The 18,451-nt window shown below is 56.8% G+C and overlaps 1 protein-coding gene across 2 annotated transcripts; it reads right to left on the minus strand.

Annotated features, from left to right (window-relative positions):
• Nucleotides 1–1,799: 1,799 nt before the first annotated feature.
• On the minus strand, nt 1,800–18,220 carry ZNF653 (zinc finger protein 653). 2 transcript variants are annotated; one of them, XM_019745012.3, is made up of 9 exons: nt 17,908–18,220; nt 12,210–12,253; nt 9,976–10,191; nt 5,065–5,676; nt 4,755–4,935; nt 4,559–4,670; nt 3,351–3,465; nt 2,463–2,627; nt 1,800–2,231 (listed from the first exon to the last, which is right to left on the minus strand). In XM_019745012.3, exons 1-9 carry the CDS (start codon nt 18,198–18,200, stop codon nt 2,176–2,178), a joined length of 1,794 nt encoding a protein of 597 aa, XP_019600571.2. In that variant the 5' UTR covers nt 18,201–18,220; the 3' UTR covers nt 1,800–2,175. The 2 variants fall into 2 exon arrangements, with proteins under 2 accessions (XP_019600571.2, XP_019600569.2); XM_019745010.3 differs by having other exon boundaries at nt 2,463–2,562; nt 17,908–18,217.
• Between the last annotated feature and the right edge of the window lie 231 nt (nt 18,221–18,451).

Consider the following 18,451-nt stretch of genomic DNA (forward strand, 5'->3'; position numbering starts at 1 on the left):
ACGTGGAGACTGACACTCGACAGTTCAGGGGCACTCAGCACTGATGCGAAGGGGATAGAGAGGTGTGGGGCTTTGAGTTCCAGAAAAACTCCGCTGGCGCCCTGCAGTTCCTGGAAATCACTGGGCCTTCTCAGACCCCATAAATTTGGGGTTGGCAGATCTGCCATATAAATGTCCTGTCTTTCTGGCCTCGTGATTGGTCCGCTTGCAGAGTAATGCTCCTTTTCTGCTGGGGAAGACCTGGCCATTACTAAGATGTAGCGAATCCACCTTGGGTGAGCGGCCGCAGGTGCCAGTTTACATTGAGGCGGTCATCAGGCGGTTGGCGGGACACCTGCGAATGAGGCTTCAGCACCATAGACAGCGGCCTGACGGCTCCATCGAGGGAGCTGCGTTAGGGATAGCCAGGACCCCCTAAACCCGAGAGACGCTGTTCCCACCCTATCCTCGTCCCTGAACGCCCTTTTAGGATCCATACTGTCCGAGAGTGCCGTCAAACCCTGCGAGGAGGGCCTAATTTGACCAATCAGGGGCATCCCTCGAGAGAACGAATTGCGAGGACGCCCTCGAATTTGAGCCAATGAGAACGCGCGTAGCAGAGACCGCGGCCACGCTTATGGAGAGGGCAGGCCAATCATAGTGGCCCGCACAGTCTGGGCGGTGGCGAAGCGAGTCCCCAGGTGGCCCCTCTATGGTTTGCTGGGGCAACGTGGTTGTCAACCCTGGGGACCTCGAGCGATGGCTTGTTTCCCCATCCCGTGATCCTCCCGGCTCCTGTCGGATCAGAAGCTGTGCCTATGCCGGAAGTGGGGCTACTCCTGGGCGCGCAGACCCGACTGCGGTTCCCATGGAAACTGCTGACTACGGTTATGCGGGATAGTGAAGGGGACTGAGCATGGTGGGAAAGGGGGCGACTGGCGGGAGGCGGCCCCAGCGGCCGGACTCGCTCATTCTTCCCGATACTTCTGTCCCTGGCTAGGGTAGCCCCCTGGTCCGAAGCATAAAGTAAGACTTTAGCTGCAGCCCCGCCCCAAGAGCTGGTGAGGAGCCGGCGAGGCCAATCCGCACAGGGCGCCTCAGGGCTCCCTAGGGCACGTGCCCGGGCTCGCGGATGCGGTCCTCGCGGTCACGTGGCTGCAGCCATCTGGGCCCAAGCGGCTTGCGCGCCACCTGGCGGCGCGCGGCCTGGTCTCACTCCCCGGCTGCTTGCAGGTTGAGGAGGCGGCAGCCTCAGCATCCTCCTCTGGGAAATGGGGCCAAGGCAGCCACCCCTACCCCCGCGACTTCCTTTTCCAGGGACACGCCGAGCCCATTCTACTCTGGTGCTTTGGCACTAGCTGTTCCTTCGACCTGGGATTTGCCTCCCCCAGCTTTCTTCAGGGATGGAATCTCTCTGTTATTCTGGTCCATGCTCAGTTGCCACCTCCTCAGAGAGGCCCTCCCTGACCATCGACCTAAACAGCATCCTCGGAAATATACTACTCTATTTTCTGTACTGAACGTCTCCCCAACGGGCCCCTGAGCTCTAGGGTGGGGAATGAGTGACCTATGAGAGATTTTAGAACCAAGCGTCAGTACTGAGTCCTGGGAGATGTCTAGTGGCCTCTCTGGGCCCCCAACCACACAGCCTTGACCGTGTGAGAGAAGCGAATGTTCAGGGTTGCCCAGGCACTGCCGAGGCTGACAGGAAAGGGCCCCGTCTGGTGTGCAGGGGCATCCCCTTCCTCCCCAGTCCCAGGCCTTGTTCAGGAAAGCATTAGAGAGGGGCCCACTCAACTCAAAATCATCCAGGCCTCGGGAAAGGTCATCATCTCCTTTCTTGCTCTTTAATCTCACTCTGTTCTCTTGAAACAGTTCCAGTAGTGCAGCCCCAGGTGCCAGCTCCGGAGACAAGGCGGGGTGGGGTGGGTGGGACCAGCCCCGGGGCGGGGTAGGGGCGCCTCCTTCCGGCCTGCGGTCCGAGCAGCCCTCGCAGCTGTCTGGGCCCAATAGGCCCGGGTGTAGCGTCCGAGTGAGCGGACGAATAAATAGGGACGGTCAGTGGTCGGGTGGGTCAGGCGGGCTTGTGGTCTGGGTGGCTTTTGAGAGTGTGGAACTTGACGCTGTCCAGCTTCTCGAAACGCTTCCCACAGCGCTCGCACGTGAAGTTGTACTGCACCTCGGCCATGTGCTTCTTCATGTGCCAGTTGAGCGACGCGCGCTGTCGGCACTGGTAGCCGCAGATCTCGCACCTGCAGGGAGTTGATGGGCGGCACCAGGGCGGGGTCAGAGAGGGCGGGGCCGGAGCTCAACAACAGGGGCGGGGCCGGTCCCAGAAAGGGGTGGCACCACCTGGGACCCTAGCGCAAGTGGAACTGGGCATGGCAACTCGAGGAGTGGAGCCCGCCAGTAAGACCTGTTTGGTAGGGGTCCAGGCCAGGATCCCCTCCCTCCCAGCTCCCTCGCAGACGCCCGTCACTCACTGCAGCGGCGTCTCGCCGGTGTGCGTGCGCCGGTGTACCTCCAGGTGGTTCTTCCTCTTGAAGGATTTGCCACAGGTCTCACAGGTGAATTCACGGACACCTGGGGAAAACGCGAGGCTGAGGGCTCCACCCTTGGAGAGGGGGCTGTCGGGTGTCTCTGCTGCGCTGCAGAGACCAGACAGGGTGCAGATGGACCAAACCCCACATCTTTCGGGCTTGAATACCGACTCTAACAAAGAGGGGCTAACAAGAAGGGAAGCTCACAGCCCCTCCTGAGACGTGGGGAGGCTGCCCAAGAATACCCTGAGCAGAGTTGGAATGTGAACTCGGGTCCTGAGGGGCACAGGGTGTAAATGGTCAAGCCAAGATGGGTCTGAATTTGACCCCAATATTTGAACTTTGAGGCGACTTCACATAAAAACCCAAAGTTCTGGTCTGGAAAAATTTGAAGCTGTGCCCTTATGCTGGCACAGCACTGGCCACTGTGTCCACAGCCCACAATCGAGGCAAAGGAGGAACTTGGAGCAGAAGAAACAGAGGCCCTGCCCCAGCCTCACTCCACCATCCTGCCCATCCGGGGTGGTTCACTGGCCTCCCGCAGCCCCGGAATTGCTCCCGCATGAGACCTGCTTACAGGAGTAGGAAGGTCAAGGGGCCCCAAGTTGGAGAAGAAACAGTTAGCCCTTGCCCAGCTCCACATGACTTATAAGTCAGTGTCACTGTGACTTGTACAGTTTCAGCTTAGCAGAGGGCACCAGGTTAATCACTGTACTTCCATCATTTTATGCCAACCCACATGGAGGACAGGGAGGAGGCTCTGAGTCCTGTGCCTGAGTTTGACCCCACCTGCCCCGGCCTTGGCTCCGAGGCCGAGGCCCTGGGCCTGACCTGAGTGGATGATCATGTGCCGCCGCAGGTGGTTGGATAAATAGAACTTCTTGCCGCAGCCTGGGTGGGGGCACACTTTGGTCTTCCCTTTCCGATGCACGAGGTTGACGTGATTCTGGGGGCAAGACAGGCAAGAGTGGGGCTGTGGGGACAGGTGAGGGCAGCTGGGAGGCAGGCTGGGGCTGACCTCGCTGGAGGAGGGAAGAGGGGTGCTTTTGCCCTTGGGATGGACTCCCAGCTCGGAGCTGGGGACCAAGGGCAAAATTGGGATCAAATAGCAGCTTTACTGAGCACCTGCTACAGCCAGGCTAGGGGAAGGGACATCAGTCAACCTTGTCATAACCCTGTGAAGGGGCCCAGCCATTAGCCCTGTGTATGGATGGGGAAACTGAGGCTCCAGAGGTTCAGTGGTTTGGCCTGTGTCTCACAGGTGAGCAGTGGCAGGGCTGGGACTGGATTCCAGGGCTGTCAGCCCCACAGAGAGCTTTTTGCTATGGTAGTATGTTGCCCCCGGGGCCTGGGGCAGATAGATACTCCCCAAGTCACTCATTTCTCTCTCCTTTCACTCTTTAAACTCACTAGCACATCTACAACTCCAGTGCCCAGCACCAGGCCTGCCACTGGCAGGTGCTCAATATGTGCTTAATAAAAACATGACTCAGCAAATACAAGGGTCTACTGGTGCCACCTCCTGTGCCTGGAGTGGGGATATGACCCTGTCTCTGCCCTTGGGGCATCCCATCCAGGCCCAGAGGGCAAACTACAGGTACATCCTGGTGCTGCAGTGACCTGGGGTTCACAGGCCCTACCAGTCCTGGGGGACTGGGGTGGGCTTCCTGGTGGGTTCAGGGGCGTCCTGAGTTGAGAGGGTGGCCTGGGCAGAGGCAGAAGTTTGGGCAGCTGGAAGAGCAGAAGTGTGTGGGGAGCCACCAGGCCAGGACCAGGCAACCACTTGGGGTGTGCAGAGAGGCTGTTGGGTGGGTGCCCTGGAGAGTGGGAAGGGAAGGTGGCGAGGTGACGCCTCGTGCTCTGTGGCTGAGGCAGGGTCTGTGGGAAGCTGCTGAGATCAGCTGGGGAGAATGGGCATGCGGGAGGCAGGCCTGTGGCGCCTGCTGGGGCCCTCCACGAGCCACACTGCCCACACCCCAGCCTACAGGCAGCTGGACACAGAAGCAGGCCCTGCCCAGCCATTCGGGTGGTAGCCTCACCTGGAAACTACTGAGGGCCACATACACCTGGCTGCAGCCCTCGTAGGGACAGTGAAACATCTCGAGTAGGCCATCGGCATCCATCACCCGTGACCGCTTGCTACGCCGCCTCCTGGAGGGGAAGGGGCTCATGGCGTCAGGGCTCCCACACCCAGCCAGCTGTCCTCGTCTCCACCCCCTCCCACCTGACACCCACTTCTCAGGCTCCTTGGGGATCTCATAGATGATGGCTGACATGTCACTGCCGTCCAGCTCCTCCCCGTCTGCTTCTGCCTCAGGCTCTGTACTCGCAGGAACTGTTGCTGCCAGCTCTGCCAGCTCTGGGGCCACTGGCTGTTCCTTCTCCTCCTTCTTGAGCATGTACAGGTCCTCCTTCTCTACGGGGTGGACACAAGGTGGGTGTCCACAGGGACTGAGGCTGTTGAGGAGCCCTCTGTGGGGCCACTCCTTGCCCTCCCCCTCCCACGGCCCTCCCAGTCCTCCCAGACTAGCATCGCCCCCCACACCTTTCTTGGTCTCGATGCCTGCTATTGCGGCGGGGTCCATGGTGATGGGCTGGCTCCCCTCAGGCTCCGTCTGGGTATAGGCTGCCACACCCTCCATCATGGAGCAGGGCACCTCGTCGCCCAGGCCCCCACTGGGGGTACCGCTGCCTGCTGCCACGTTGAGGTGGATGCCCTCGGCCGTGAGGGCATCATAACCGGGGCCTGCGATGATGATCACCTGGGAGCCGGGCACCATGCCTGGCATGGGACAGCTGGCCACCACCTCGCCCAGTGCCTCCTGGGGCATGTTCTCAAAGAGGGTGCCAGGGCCCGGGCCCACCTGCACAGGCACTGGCACGCACACCACCGTCTCCAGGGTTTCGGGTCCACTGCCTGCTGGGTTGGGGCACAGCGGGGTGCCCTGCTCAGCCAGGCTTTCCACGTGGTGGACATCAAAGGGGATGTGCACGCCCTCTTGTGTGATGAGCCCACTGCTGCCCGCTGGGCTAGTGGGGGTAACTGCCGCTGTTGCCACTGTCACCTTGGCTGGCTGACTTTCAGGGGGCTCCTCAGAGTCAGAGCCAGAGCTGGAGCTGGACGAGTCGGAGCTGCCGGCCACCAGGCCATTGTCTACTGTGGTGACAGAGGAAAGGGGACAGTTACAATAGTGGCAGCAGCAGCTGGTGTTTGCTGAGGCCTCACCAGGAAGCTGTGACTCCTCACTGCCACAAACAGCAGTCACTTCTCAGTCTCCATCCCCTCAGCCTCCCCAGTTGACCTGGCTCCTCAAAGACACTCTCCTTCCTTGGCCTCTGGACTCACTCTGGTTTCCTAGCCCCTCCCTGATGGCTCCTTCTCAGTCTCCTCTTTTGCTCTTACAGGTCTGGAAGGTTCTAACCAGGGCCTCTCCTGAGTGCTCTGCTCACGCCAGGGTCTCAGCCGGGGTGATGGTCTTAAATACAGCCCTGGTTCTGACACCAGCATGGTTTCAATATAATTGTCACATTCTCCACCTGGAGTTGGTGTCAGACCCTGCCAGACTGACCCCACCTCTGATGCCAGCCGAAAGTCCTGGGCCACCTGTACTTCTGGTCCTAGACTGGGAGTTCCCATGGACCAACCCCCTGCTTAGGTTTGATAATTTGCTAGAACAACAAACAGAACTCAAGAAAATGCTCTACTTCTGATTACAGTTTTATTATAAAGGACGTAACTCATCAACAGCCGGATGGAAGAGAAGTATAGTGTAAGGGGCAGGGGCAGGGGCAGAGAGCTGCCAAGCCCTCTCCAGGTGTGCCGCCCTCCCAGCACCTCCACGTGTTCACCAACCTGGAAGTTCTCTGAACCTCGCTGTTCAAGAGTTTTTATGCCCCAGTCTCCAGCCCCTGTCTACTCCCTGGGGATTGGGGTAGGGCTGAGAGATCTCCACCCTCTAATCAAGTGTTTGGTCTTTGTGGTGACCAGCCCCCCTCCTGAAACTACCTTGGGGCCCCTCCCTGAGTCACCTCATTAGTATAGACCCAGGTATGTTCCAAAGGGGCTCCTTATGAAAGGGACTCATTATGATAACAAAAAACATTTCTATCACTCATGGAATTCCTAGGGTTTTATGAGTTCTGTGCCAGGAACCGGGAGCAAAGACCAAATACCTATTTTTATGATGCTGCCACCACCCTGGCTCCTCCATGTGGATAGCTTCTGCCTGGACCTGGACGTCCTGTGGAGCTGCAGACTCTTACGTGCCACTGCCTCCTCTGCTGTCCCCACCCCACCATGGGGTCTCACAGGCATCTCACACTCAGCAACTCTGGGCTCTGAATGTGCTCTCAGAAAAAGCCCGCAGCATTCACGGATGTCCCTGTCACAGTAGATGGCAGCTCTGTCCTCTAGTTGCTCAGGCCAAGTCCCAGGGCTATGCTTGACTTCTCCCTTTCTCTCACACCCACTTCCAATCTGTCAGAAAAACCTGTTGGTGCTGCATCCAAAATACATCCATAGGCTGACAGCTTCTCCCACCTCCCCTGTGCACCCTGGTCATAGCCCCATCATCTGCCTGCCAGGACCGTGCAGTCCCTTCTACCTGGTCCCCTGGCTCCTACTTCGACCCCGCCTCCCCAGTCTGTCCTCCCCACAGTGCCCAGGGAGCCTAGGAACACCTGCTTAGGTCATGTCCCTCTTCAGCTGAGAACCCGCTCATCAATTTCTGTGAAGGAGACAGGCCAGCTGCTCACTAAACCTGAGTCTGTTTCTCCTGACACCCAGGTAGACTATGTTTCCCAGCATCCCTTGTAGATAGGTGTAGCCACACAGCTGAGTCCCAATGGAATGTGAGTCAGAGTGAGCTCCCAGCCAGGAGCTTCTACCTCTGTCCCCCAAAGCCAGCCAGGACTCAGAGGAGGCTGGAGCCCCATAACAGAAAAAACCCGAGTCTTGGGATAGAAGGCAAACTTGTGGGTCAGGGGTGTGTCTGTTTTAGTAGCTGGTCTTACTGAGGTAAGACCCTTCCCAATTCACTTGGCATAGCAGCCCAAGCTCTCACTGCAGCCACACAGCCTGCCCCTTCTCTCCAGCCCCACTGGCCTCCCTCCCGTGCCTAGGGACACTAGATAGCTTCAGCCTCAGGGCCTTTGCACTTGACATTTGCTCTGCCTGAACCCTCTTCTCTCAGACACCTGTGTGGGCTCCCTCCCTCACCTCCATCAATGGTATTTTTTCAAGGGAGGCCTCTGAGCACCTGTCTCACCCTTATTTCTCCCTCTATACTTCTCGTGCACTCTGTATTTTACTTGTCTACTGCAAAGGGCTTCCTGCGCACCGTCCCCAGGGCCCACAGGCTGTATGGTACACAGTGAGCCCATGTTTGTAAAAGTGAGTGACCCTCAGGCCAAGGATGTGAGGAAGGCCAAGGGGGCTGACATCTTACCCAGGTGTTTGGTGCTGAAGTCCTCAGGGGACAGGAAAAATGAATGACTGTCCCTAAAGTTACACACTCGTGACATAGTTGGGGCACACTGTCTGGGAACCACGTGTTACACAGCCCCAGAGGGTCACATGGAGAGTGCGGGCTCTGGAGACAGACAACCGGTGTGTGTGTGGGGATTCTCGTGCTTGTTCCTCCAGCTGTGTGAACACGGGCGCCTTATATAATCTCTCTGGGCCTGGGGATAACTTGGCACCCACCTTTGGGTATTTGATGAGTAAATATGTGTAAAGGGCTGAGGAGTTAGCACCCTATCAATGTGTCCCACTATCGTTAGTATCCCAATGCCCCACTCAGGCCCCACTGGGCAGCAGGGGATCAGCCCCTCCTTCCTGTCCCCAGCTCTACCCTGATGGAGGGGGCAGTCACCTAGTGAGTTGGGGGGCATGGCTGGGTGTGCGTCTGGGTCCCTGACTGCAGTGTCCAGCTGTTAAGGCTGCCACTATACTTCTCTCAAGATGATAACAACACTCATGACTGAAATGGCTGTGCACCCCCAGCCTGCCCCAGTCCAGGCAGGAGGTCCTTTCCCTGAGTGCGAGGTGGCAGGGCTGTCCCAAGCACAGAATAAATAAGGGTGCTGCTGAGAGACCAGGGCTGGGTCAGGGACACAGCCACTCCCTAACGACCCCCAGCACCCACAGCAGACCTGGCTAATCAATCATTCTGAAGAGCTCAGATCCAGCAGCCACTAGTGTCAAAGTTAGATTGGGGTGCAAGGGGGCTCCTCTGGGTGTCACATCCATCCCAGCTGGACTCATCAATAGATGGGCCAGTCATGTTACTCCCAAGGCCTTAATTTCCTGAACTGCTCAGTGGGGCTAATGACAGGGCTATGGGGAGGACTCAGAGTGGTTTGGGGTGGGCCTGGAGTGGAACACAGGACAGGATGGCTGAGGGGCGGGCTGCACGCTGGAGGCCTGACCAACACAACGAGATGGTCATTGGCCAGGGTGCCTACCCAGAAAGCCTCTCACCCACAGCTTCCCCTCACCAGCTGGGATGCCACCTGCTCCAAGATGCCTGCCAGTAAGCATTCAGCCCCGTGACTGATGCCACCCTCAGCCCTGGTAGGGCACCTGGCAGTGGGCCCCACGATCCTCATCACAGCTCATGCCAAGCCCCTGAAGCAGGCTGGCGGCCCCTCCCCCACAATGTCTCCTCTGCTCCTCCACCAGGTCCCACTGGGCCTTTGTAACTGAGTCCCTCCCAGTCCTGAGCTGGCAGCCAGCCAATTCGTGTGACCTGGGATGGCAGGAGAGGGGTAGGGACACTGAGAGACAGGACTGTGGGGTGATGGGGGGACAGAGAACGAGAAACAGAAAGGGTGTGAGATGTAGGAGAGATGGGGAGAGACAGGGGGGAGGCAGGGAAAAGGAAGGACACAGAAGAGAAAGGAAGAGAGAGGAAACACAAAAAAGATGAGTGAGAGAGAGCGAGCAGAGAATGGAGAATAAGGAGAAGGAGAGTAGGATGGACAGAGGGAAAGAGATGAGATTGGGAGAGACAGATCTTGAAGCCAAGAAAGGGCCAGAGAAAATAGAGGAAGTGGAGGAGGCCAGGGGAGAAGAGCCACACTGGTGAGTCTGAGGCCCAGCAGCCCTTCCCTCCTTCCAGCCACTGAGCCAGGTTTCCGGGACCCCAACCCCAACCCTGCCTACGACTGGCCTTGGGCACAGATGGTCAAACTGCTCCGTGCCTCAGCTGTCCCTGCGTAAAACAGGACCTCCTCTCAGGCTCTGTAAGGACTCAGAAGATTGCAGCCCAGCTCTATGAGTCTGCGCTCTATCCCGGAGCTAGAACCAGTGCCATCTAGTTGCTGTGATGTTTGTGACAGGAGCCTGAGGCTACAAAACCCAGGAGGGCAGGGAGTCCAGGGTGACTCTCCCCTCGAGAGGCTGTAGCCCTCCAGACACTGGAGGCCACTGTGTGCCCTCGCTCTGCAGACCCACCTTTGTCACTGTCAGGATCCGAGTCGCTGAGCGGCTTCAGGGGTGAGTGCAGGTCTTGGAAGTAGCGGTGACCAGCTTCACACTGCCACACAGCTGTGGTGTACAGGCCAAAGGTGGGGTCCAGCTCGGCCAGGTGCGGCTCGTACGGGCAGCGGTGCTTGTGATCTTCGTACCAGATAACCACGTTCTTCAGGCAGTTTACATTGCGTCGCCGCCCTGCGCACACAGGGCCGGGGTGGGTGTGAGGGGCACGGCTAGGTCACCCATGGCAGCACGGCCCCCAGAACTACCTGGGCCTTCTGGCTCCTAGGGATTGAGACAAACTTGAGCACTGTCCAGGCCTGTCCCTGGTTTATAGGTGAAGAAACTGAGGCTCAGAGAGGTGGGACACACCCTTGAGATAACAGACTGGCCAGAGACTGTCCTCACTAGATGAGTTAAATCATATAAACAGTGGGGCGTGACACATATAGGTGCGCAATCATTGTTAGCTGTTTCTTATTGTTATAATCAGTTCCTCCACCCTTTCCAGCTCCCACCCTGGTGCCCTAGTCTATTCCCCCCAAAACCACCAGAGGGCGCCTGTGAATATTTCAGTCCAGTCACACAGCTCCTCTGCTCAGGGTCCTCACTGGCTCCCACCTCACTGGGGGTGGAAAGCCAGTCCTCTCAGAAGTTCACAAGGCCCTGCATGTTCTGCCCAGTCACCTCCTGTCCACCCTTCCCCTGGTTCACTCCACTCCAGCCTCATGGCCTCCTCCCTGTTCAACTGCGCCACGTGTGGTCTTGCCTCAGGGCCTTTGCATTGGCTGTGTCCTCTTCCTTTCACTCAGGTCTCTTTTTCAGTCAGCGCACCCTCCCTTTCCCTCTAGCAGACCTAACTCTGTCCTTTTTCTCTAGGTAGCACCTAGATACCATCTATGCTTATCTGTTTCCGTTTCCTGTCTGCCTCCAGCACTAGATGTCAGCTCCCCAAGGGCAGGGACACTTATCTGTGTTGTTCCTCCTGTATATCCAGCACCTATGTTGAGGGGATGGGGACAGTGAAGTCAGACCACCGGGGTTCAAATTGTGGCTCTGCCACTTCCTAGTTGGGTGGCTCCAGGCAAGTGATTTGGCTTCTCTGAATCTCAGTTGCCCCCTCTGGCCAGGTGTCCCCATTCCGAGGGCTGCTAGGGAGGAGGTTAGGGAGTGAAGACATCCACAGGGCACAGAATGGGGCTGAGGACACTGCGAGTGCCCAAGCAATATGTGTGATGATCCTGATCCCTCAACCGAGTGGGAGGAAGGTGTGCCCCCACCCCTCCAGGCTGGGAGATGAGGACGGGGCCCAGGAAAGGTTCTTGGGCCTAGAGATGCTGCCCAAGGCCTCCAACACAGTGACAACCACGGGGACACCGTCAGTAGCACTTGCCCCCTTATCTCCATCCCTACCCCTTTGGGATTTGGGGGTCACAAACTTAGCTTACCCGGCTCCTGCCTCTGAGAACTATGAGAAGGAATGCGGCTCACTACCACAACAGCTGTCCCTAGACTGCTGGCTCTCACCCTACTTGACATGGCTCAAGACCCACAGCCCCAGGGCTCAGGGTCAGGAGCGATGGGCTCCAGCCTCTGCTCTGACTGCCCATGCCTGGCTCCCCTTGAGCCTGGCACACAATATGTCCTTCAGGCCCTGGCACAAGCTGTTCCCTCTGCTCTGCCTGGCTTTCCCCTGGCTGACTCCCACACACCGGGAAGGAGAGTGGAGGAGCTAAGCGGACCACTAGGAGACTGGAGGACCCGAGTCTGCAGTCTTGTACTACCATTTTCCAGCTGTGCAGCTTGGCGCAGTGATTTGGCCTTCCTGGGGGTCTTTATGTGTGAGATGGGGATGATGAGGGCACCTGATGGGCAAAACACAGGTTTGGTCCTGGCCCCACCTGGGGCTAGGTCAGAGCCCTCCTCTGGACCCCAGTGCCCCATCTTCTCCCATCATAGCCCTGCTCAGCTGGTTCCTTGTCTTTCCCATGAGACTGTGGGCTCTATGAACGCAGGGCTGGGTCTGTCCTATTCTGCACAGCACCTGCCACATGCAGGCCCTCCACAAGAGGTCCCTGAGAGAATGAGGGAGCAAAGGGGGAAGGAGGGAGGGAGGGAGGGAAAGAGGGAGGGAAGGAAGGACGGAGGGAAGAAACAACAAAGCCAGTTACTCCCAACACCCGGCCCCGCCCCTTGGCTGCAGTCCTACTTACTTTTCTTCCTCTTTGGCTTTTTAGGGACCTGCTCCCAAGGCTTCCTGTAACAGAGAGAGGCAGGGGGGAGTGACACAGGGCCTGACTGATGATGAGATAACCACAGCAACTTTGGCTACTGCTCATGCTGCTCTGGGGCAGCATGTTAACTTCTTTCCTGGGCCTGTTCTATTTCTCGTGGCCCTTCACTTGGGCTCTCTCCTGCACAGACACCAGCCCTTGGAGGGAGGTCTAGTATCATCACCCACCTCACAGAGTAAAAATCTGAGGCTCACTCAGTTGGTGAGGCCTCCAGCCCAGGGTCCCGTAACCACGGAGTGGAGAGATTAGAAGTGGTATGGAAAGTTGGTGTGGTATGCAGAATTCTAAGATGGCCCCACAATTCCATCCTCTGGGGTACATGTCCTGTATAAGCCTCTCCCCATGAGTGAGGCGTGCCTGTTAATATGAGAGAATACCACTCCCGTGGCTTGGTGACTGAATTAATCAAAAGGGAGCTTATGGAGGTGGGCCTGACCTAATCAGGGGAGACTTTAAAAGGGTCCTGCTGAAGTCAGAAACCAGAGGCTGAGAATGAAGGGTTCATGTGGCAAGGACATTAGAATGAACTGCCTCTAGGAGCAGAGAGCAGTCCCACCGACAGACAGGAAGACTGCAGGGACCTCAGTCCTACAACCACGAGCACATGAATTCTGCCAATGCTTTGAGGGCGTCTGGGAGCAGATCTTTACCTAGTCTTGTCTCTAGATGAAGACACAGCTGGCTGATAATGTTGATTTTGGCCTTGTGAGACCCTGAGCTGAGGACTCAGCTAAAATGTGCCAGACTCCTGACCCACAGTGAGATAATAATTTGTATGGTTTTAAGCCACTAAGTTTGTGGTCATTTGTTACACAGCAATAGAACCTGGGCTGCCCCATCCAGGGTCCTGCAGAGTTTGCCCCCCAGGCTGGCCAAGAGCCCGGAGAGATTGTCAGGCTGGCATTTCTCCGACCCTAACTACCTATTCCACGAGGACCCCAGCCCAAGGTGCTCCCTCTCCAGCAGTCCTGCTCTTGCAGCCAGCTCGGGTCCAGTCAAACCCCTGCTTCTGGGGCCTTCCCCACCCTGGCTGAGGCTCAACACCCCAATTGCAAGCCCCAGTAAGCCATGCCCTTAGGAAGCCCCGGCCAGGGCCCTCATGGCCTCGTACCCCAAGGTGGTCATCAGGTGGGTTCCTAACCCCACTTGGGCCACCTGGCTGTGGCCCAGCACCAGCTCTACATAGACTGAGGGCAGGTACTTTGGATCCATCTCTGGACCCTCTAGGGGCCTCCCTCTGTCTTCCTGCCACCATGCTTCCGGGTCTGCCCACCTCACTCTGGCTGCTTCCTTGTTCTTCCGTTTCTAGCTGCAGCAGCAGCAGGCTCCGTGACACTGGGTGAGTGACCATGCCTCCCTGTATCTCAGTTTCTCCATCTGCAGCAAGGGATCATAATAGCACCTTCCTCGTGAGGTTATGTACATTGTAAGGAGCTTGGTGCAGCCCTGGCAATCAGTACTCACTCTGCAAATGGTGACAATGATCATTATGATTATCAGTGTTATCAGAGCCAGACCCTGGAACACTGACCTCCTCGCTGTGGCTGGGGCCATGCTCTCAGCACAAATATACTGACAGCCAGTCCAGGGTCTCTTCTCAGCTCCATTGCCCACCCTCTCTGTCCTGTCTAGCCCGATAACAATTCTCAGTCCCCGAGCCCCAATCTCTTTTGTCCTTCTTGCCCCAAGTCCTAACCTCTGCCTGGGGATCCACTCCCCCTCGCCCATCCCAGGAGTCTCTATCCCCACCAAGGGATCAGGCTGCGCAGACCCTCCCGCAAACCCAAGTCTAAACACCCACGGCCACTTCCACCCACTCATGGCCTCCCCATGACTGGGGTGCTGGGAACACATTGTGGTGGGGACAGGCTTGGCATCAGTCAGATCCCAGTTCAAGTCTCATCTCTGCTATCGAATGCCTGTGTGGCCTCAAGCAGGTCCCATCCCCTCTGAGCCTCAGTTTTCTCATCTGTGAAATGGGTATAACGGCAGTACTCCCACACAGAGCTGCTGTAGGGATTAAATGGGATCAGGCCACATTCTGACCTTAATGCAGTGCTTTCTCCTTCAACCCAAACTACCTTCCCTCACTGCCTGCTTCTCTAAGCTCTACCACCTCTGTGACTCCCTGTAGTTGTCACCTGCATTTGAGGACAACAGTTGTTGTTGGGGCTTCTCTAGGGCGTGGTGGTGCTTTCCTTTCAGTGTCCAGCCCCAAATGGTGGCCAGCAACTGTCCTTTGCTCCCCTCTGCGCTTTGCTTTCACTCTTGACTTGACATTCCCACCAGCATCCAAACACGCTGGCACTTCTAACATCTTGGATTAAAATGACCTTGAGCCCCTTCCCTGCCAACTTTCGCACCATTCATTTGCCATTCTCTGCCTGAGTTGTCTACACTAGCAGTCTCGATGTCTGTGTCTTCATCTCCCTGGAGCCCCTCTAGTCAGGATTTTTCTGCACCTGCCTCAAACTGCCCGGTTACGATCACCAGGGATGGCTGTCTCATTTAGCTCGGCAGTATTTGACCCATAGATCCTTTCCTTGGCCTCCAGGACATTGCCCTGCCTGGTCCTCTGCCGGCCTCCCACGCTGCTGCTTCTCCCTCACTTCTGACTTCTTAGAGCATGGAGAATGGCAATGGGCTCACATCTGTGCGCTCTGTTCCCACGCATCCCCTTGGCAAGCTCCATCACCATACCATCACCACCCTGGTGACTGCCACATTCAGCTCCTGCCTGGCCCTCTCCCCACAACAGCACTCCAACCTCCTCCTTGACACCCCATGTAGGAGTCTCACATGCAAACTATCATTCTGAATCCCAAGCTGGCCCTTCTCAATTAACAGCAACTGTAACTTTCCAGGTGCTCAGGCCCAAACCTGAGGCATCTCTCCTTCCCTCACATTCAACCACTTTTCTCCACTTCCCATGGCCCTGCCCCAGTCGAGCCCCACCACGGCTCTCCTGGACCAGTGCAGTCACATCCTTCCTGGTCTCCCAGCTCCTGTCCTCCCCTCCCACAGTGTCAACATAGGAGTCAGGATGATTCTTTCGATTTTCTTAAGAGTTTAAAATGTGAAAAGACAAACACACACACAAAGCTAGACAGAAGAGTGAACCTCCTTGAACCCATCACTAGCTTTAATAACTGTCAACTCTGGGCTAACCTTCAACCTTCTTTCAACTTATACCCCACCCATTCCTCCTGCTACACACACCCTGGAGAGCGCTTCTTTTAACATCTAAGCCAGACAGGTGACTTCTCTGCATTTCTGAGCGACACTCAAAACTCTGCACTCAAGGAAGGCAAAAAGAACCCCACTAGAGCTCCCACTTCACTGGGAGGAAGAACCAGGGTCCTCCCTGTAGCCCACAAGGCCCCATCACCTCCCTGCCCTCATCTTCTCCCACTCTTCTCCCTCACTAATTGTGCTCCAGCGACATGTTCCCCTTGCTGGCCCATGTACACATCAGGTCACCAGGCAGGGTTCTGCTTCTGGGCCTTTGCACTTGCTATTCCTCCTTCCTCTAACACTCTTCCTCTGGATATCTGTATGGCTCTCCCTGGCCTCCTTCCTTCAGGTCTTTACTCAAATGCTGTCTTCTCAAGGTGGCCCCCGATACCCTATTTAAACCTCCAGCTCACACTCCTGATTCCTGTTTCATTATTTCACTTTTATTTTTTCCACAGCCCTTATCAATCTTTCATATACTACATCATTTATTTATTATGTTTCTTGTCTGCAGCAGACAAGCCTTTGCATGCCCTCTGCCCATTAAAATGTCAGCTCCATGAGGCAGTGATCTTTTTGTTCATTGCTGTATCCTCAGCACCTATACGTGTGTCTGGCACATAGTCGGTGCTCAATAAATGTTCCTTAAACGAATGAATGAAGAAACATTGGAAATTCCACTGTGGACCATTGTTTCCCTTTTCCCACTGGCTGCTAGAAAGCGCCAAGGCAAATTCAGGGCCTATTCGCCATTCCCACTTCATGTCTCTTGAACTCTTCTGGTTTTACCTCACCATGGCACAAAGCTGCCCTTGTCATGTTCCCTGTGCCTTAAGCCTCAATCCAAAAGCACTGATTCTGGCCTCACTGTGTCCTTAGTTTCTTTTCACTTCTACCTTCTTGTCCACATTCTACAGCCCTTGAACTGAAATCCTTCCATGTATAAGACAGGTTATAAATAATTGAACAATTGAAATAACTGATTCCCTACCTCTGGTCATGTTTGTTCCCCACAGGGTACTCCTCGCCCAGATTGGTATATTTTCCTGACTATCCATGGGCCCCAGGGCCAGGTTTTTGCCACTCACTGACTGGGTTGTCTCAGTGCCTCTGCCCCAGTTCTGCAGGCCCACACAGCTCCAGCTCAGCCAAACCAAGTTTCAGCAAATACCACTTGCAGTTTAGGGACCTCCAGGGGATCCCTCTGGCCGGTAGTTCTCCAGCTGCAAATCAAGTCTCCCCAGAAGCTTTGCAGAATAACTAACTAACTAACTAACTAAATAAATAAATAAGTAAATACGGGGTCTGCAACTCACCCAGAAATCCAATAGTTGGACACTAGCGTGAGGTTTTTGAAGCATCCAGCATTTCCTGCCATGCTCTTGGGCATATAACCCAGCCTGCCACCCTGAGGAGTGGGTGGGTACAATTAGGCAGGATCTGGTTGATTCCTGACCCTCAGAATCTCTCCCGGGAGAAACGAGAAAACGTGTGCAAATAAAACCAGGGCAGAAGGCTTTTGTTGCAGCACTGCTTGTGATGGAGAAGAAACATCATCCTAACAGCTAATACGTGGAGTGCTCACTATGTGCCAGCACTGCTGTAATCCCTTTGCTGTATTTTAACTCATTTAATCATCCCATCAACCTATAAGGCCCCGGAAGCGAAAAATTCCACCAACACTGCTCATTCTCAAGACAGAATCTGCAAAGGCCTCTCCCTGCCCTCCACCTGTGCAGCTAACTCTGGGTTTTCTCTTCACCTGAGTCTCCCTGGGCTGAGGTGCTCCACAGAAGCTAAGCGGTTTAGGGGAATGAGATCTGGATTGTGAGGGGTTCTCAGCGTATGTGGGTCTAGGGTTTTGGGAATGGGGCGACACACAGTCCAAGCTGTGGAACTGGAACCTCATGAGGGGCAGGGCTGGGTGGTCCAGGGTGTACAGTCAGAGTCTCAGGCTTCACTATGGGAGTTTTAGAGGATGAGGCTTGTGAGATCCCACCGGTCAGCAGGAGCGTCCGACCACGGAGGACTCAGAAGGCGGGGCCACCCCTCCAGGGACTGGGCAGTTAGAACGCTCGCAGGTGGGGCCCGTACCAGGATTGGTCAGTCAGAGCTCTAGCGGGCGGGGCCAAACGCCCAGGAGGCAGGTCGAGGCTGGGCGCATCCTAGGATTGGGCGGTCGGAGAGACGGGAGGCGGGGCCGAGAGCCAGGCGCGTTCTGGGACCGACAGTCGGAGGGAGACCCAGGCCAGCACTGGGGCTGCTGGGCGGGGCTCAGAGGTGCTAGGGGCGGGCCCTGGACGGAGGGGCGGGGCCACACTCAGCGGGGGATGGGGGCGTCTCCTCCCTCGCTCCCTCCCTCCCTCGGGCCGGGCCCCCTCACCCGTGGCGACCGCTCCGCTGGCCGCGCTCCAGCGAGATGAGGTAGGCAGCGAGCTTGGCGTCGCTCCAGCCGCTGCGGCGCCGCAGGTCCACCCAGGGCCCGTGCGCCTCGCCCAGGTACACGCGCCGCACGTCGTACTTCTTCCGGGACTCGAGCCGCCGTCGGGCCCGGTCCGACTCTGTGAGCCGCGGCCGGCCCCGCGCCTTGCGGCCCGCCGCGCCCTCCTCGGCCGCCGCCTCCCCGCCTGCTCCCGCCTCAGCCTCCGCCTCTGCCTCAGGCGCCCGCTCCGCCATCCCCCCCTCCCTGGTTACCAGCCTCCCCCGTTGTTAGGAGCCCGACCGGAAGTGGCGCGCATCTTCAGCGCCGCCGGGAAATTTCTCATGGACTCACTGCCTCGCGGCGCCAAAAGGAGACCGAGCACGAAAAGTGCGCATGCGCGCAACCCGCACGTGCAACAGCCCATTTCTTACTCCTTTTCTGTTAAACTTTCTAACTTAGTAGAGATGGAGGAGGGGCTGAAGGTTTGAGGGCAGCCCCAGGAAGA

This window comes from Rhinolophus sinicus, chromosome 15 (genome assembly GCF_057876585.1).
Source record: "Rhinolophus sinicus isolate RSI-liver-muscle chromosome 15, RSI-T2T, whole genome shotgun sequence".
Lineage (NCBI taxonomy): Eukaryota > Metazoa > Chordata > Mammalia > Chiroptera > Rhinolophidae > Rhinolophus > Rhinolophus sinicus.

Excerpts from the sequence above, each read along its gene's own strand:
- ZNF653 (XM_019745010.3), bottom strand. The coding sequence starts at position 18,200 with ATGGCGGAGCGGGCGCCTGAGGCAGAGGCGGAGGCTGAGGCGGGAGCA. Across the intron at positions 3,466-4,558 it reads TGGCCCTCAGTAGTTTCCAG|AATCACGTCAACCTCGTGCA; the intron begins GTGAGGCTACCA and ends TCTTGCCCCCAG. Across the intron at positions 2,232-2,462 it reads ACCGGCGAGACGCCGCTGCA|GTGCGAGATCTGCGGCTACC; the intron begins GTGAGTGACGGG and ends AACTCCCTGCAG.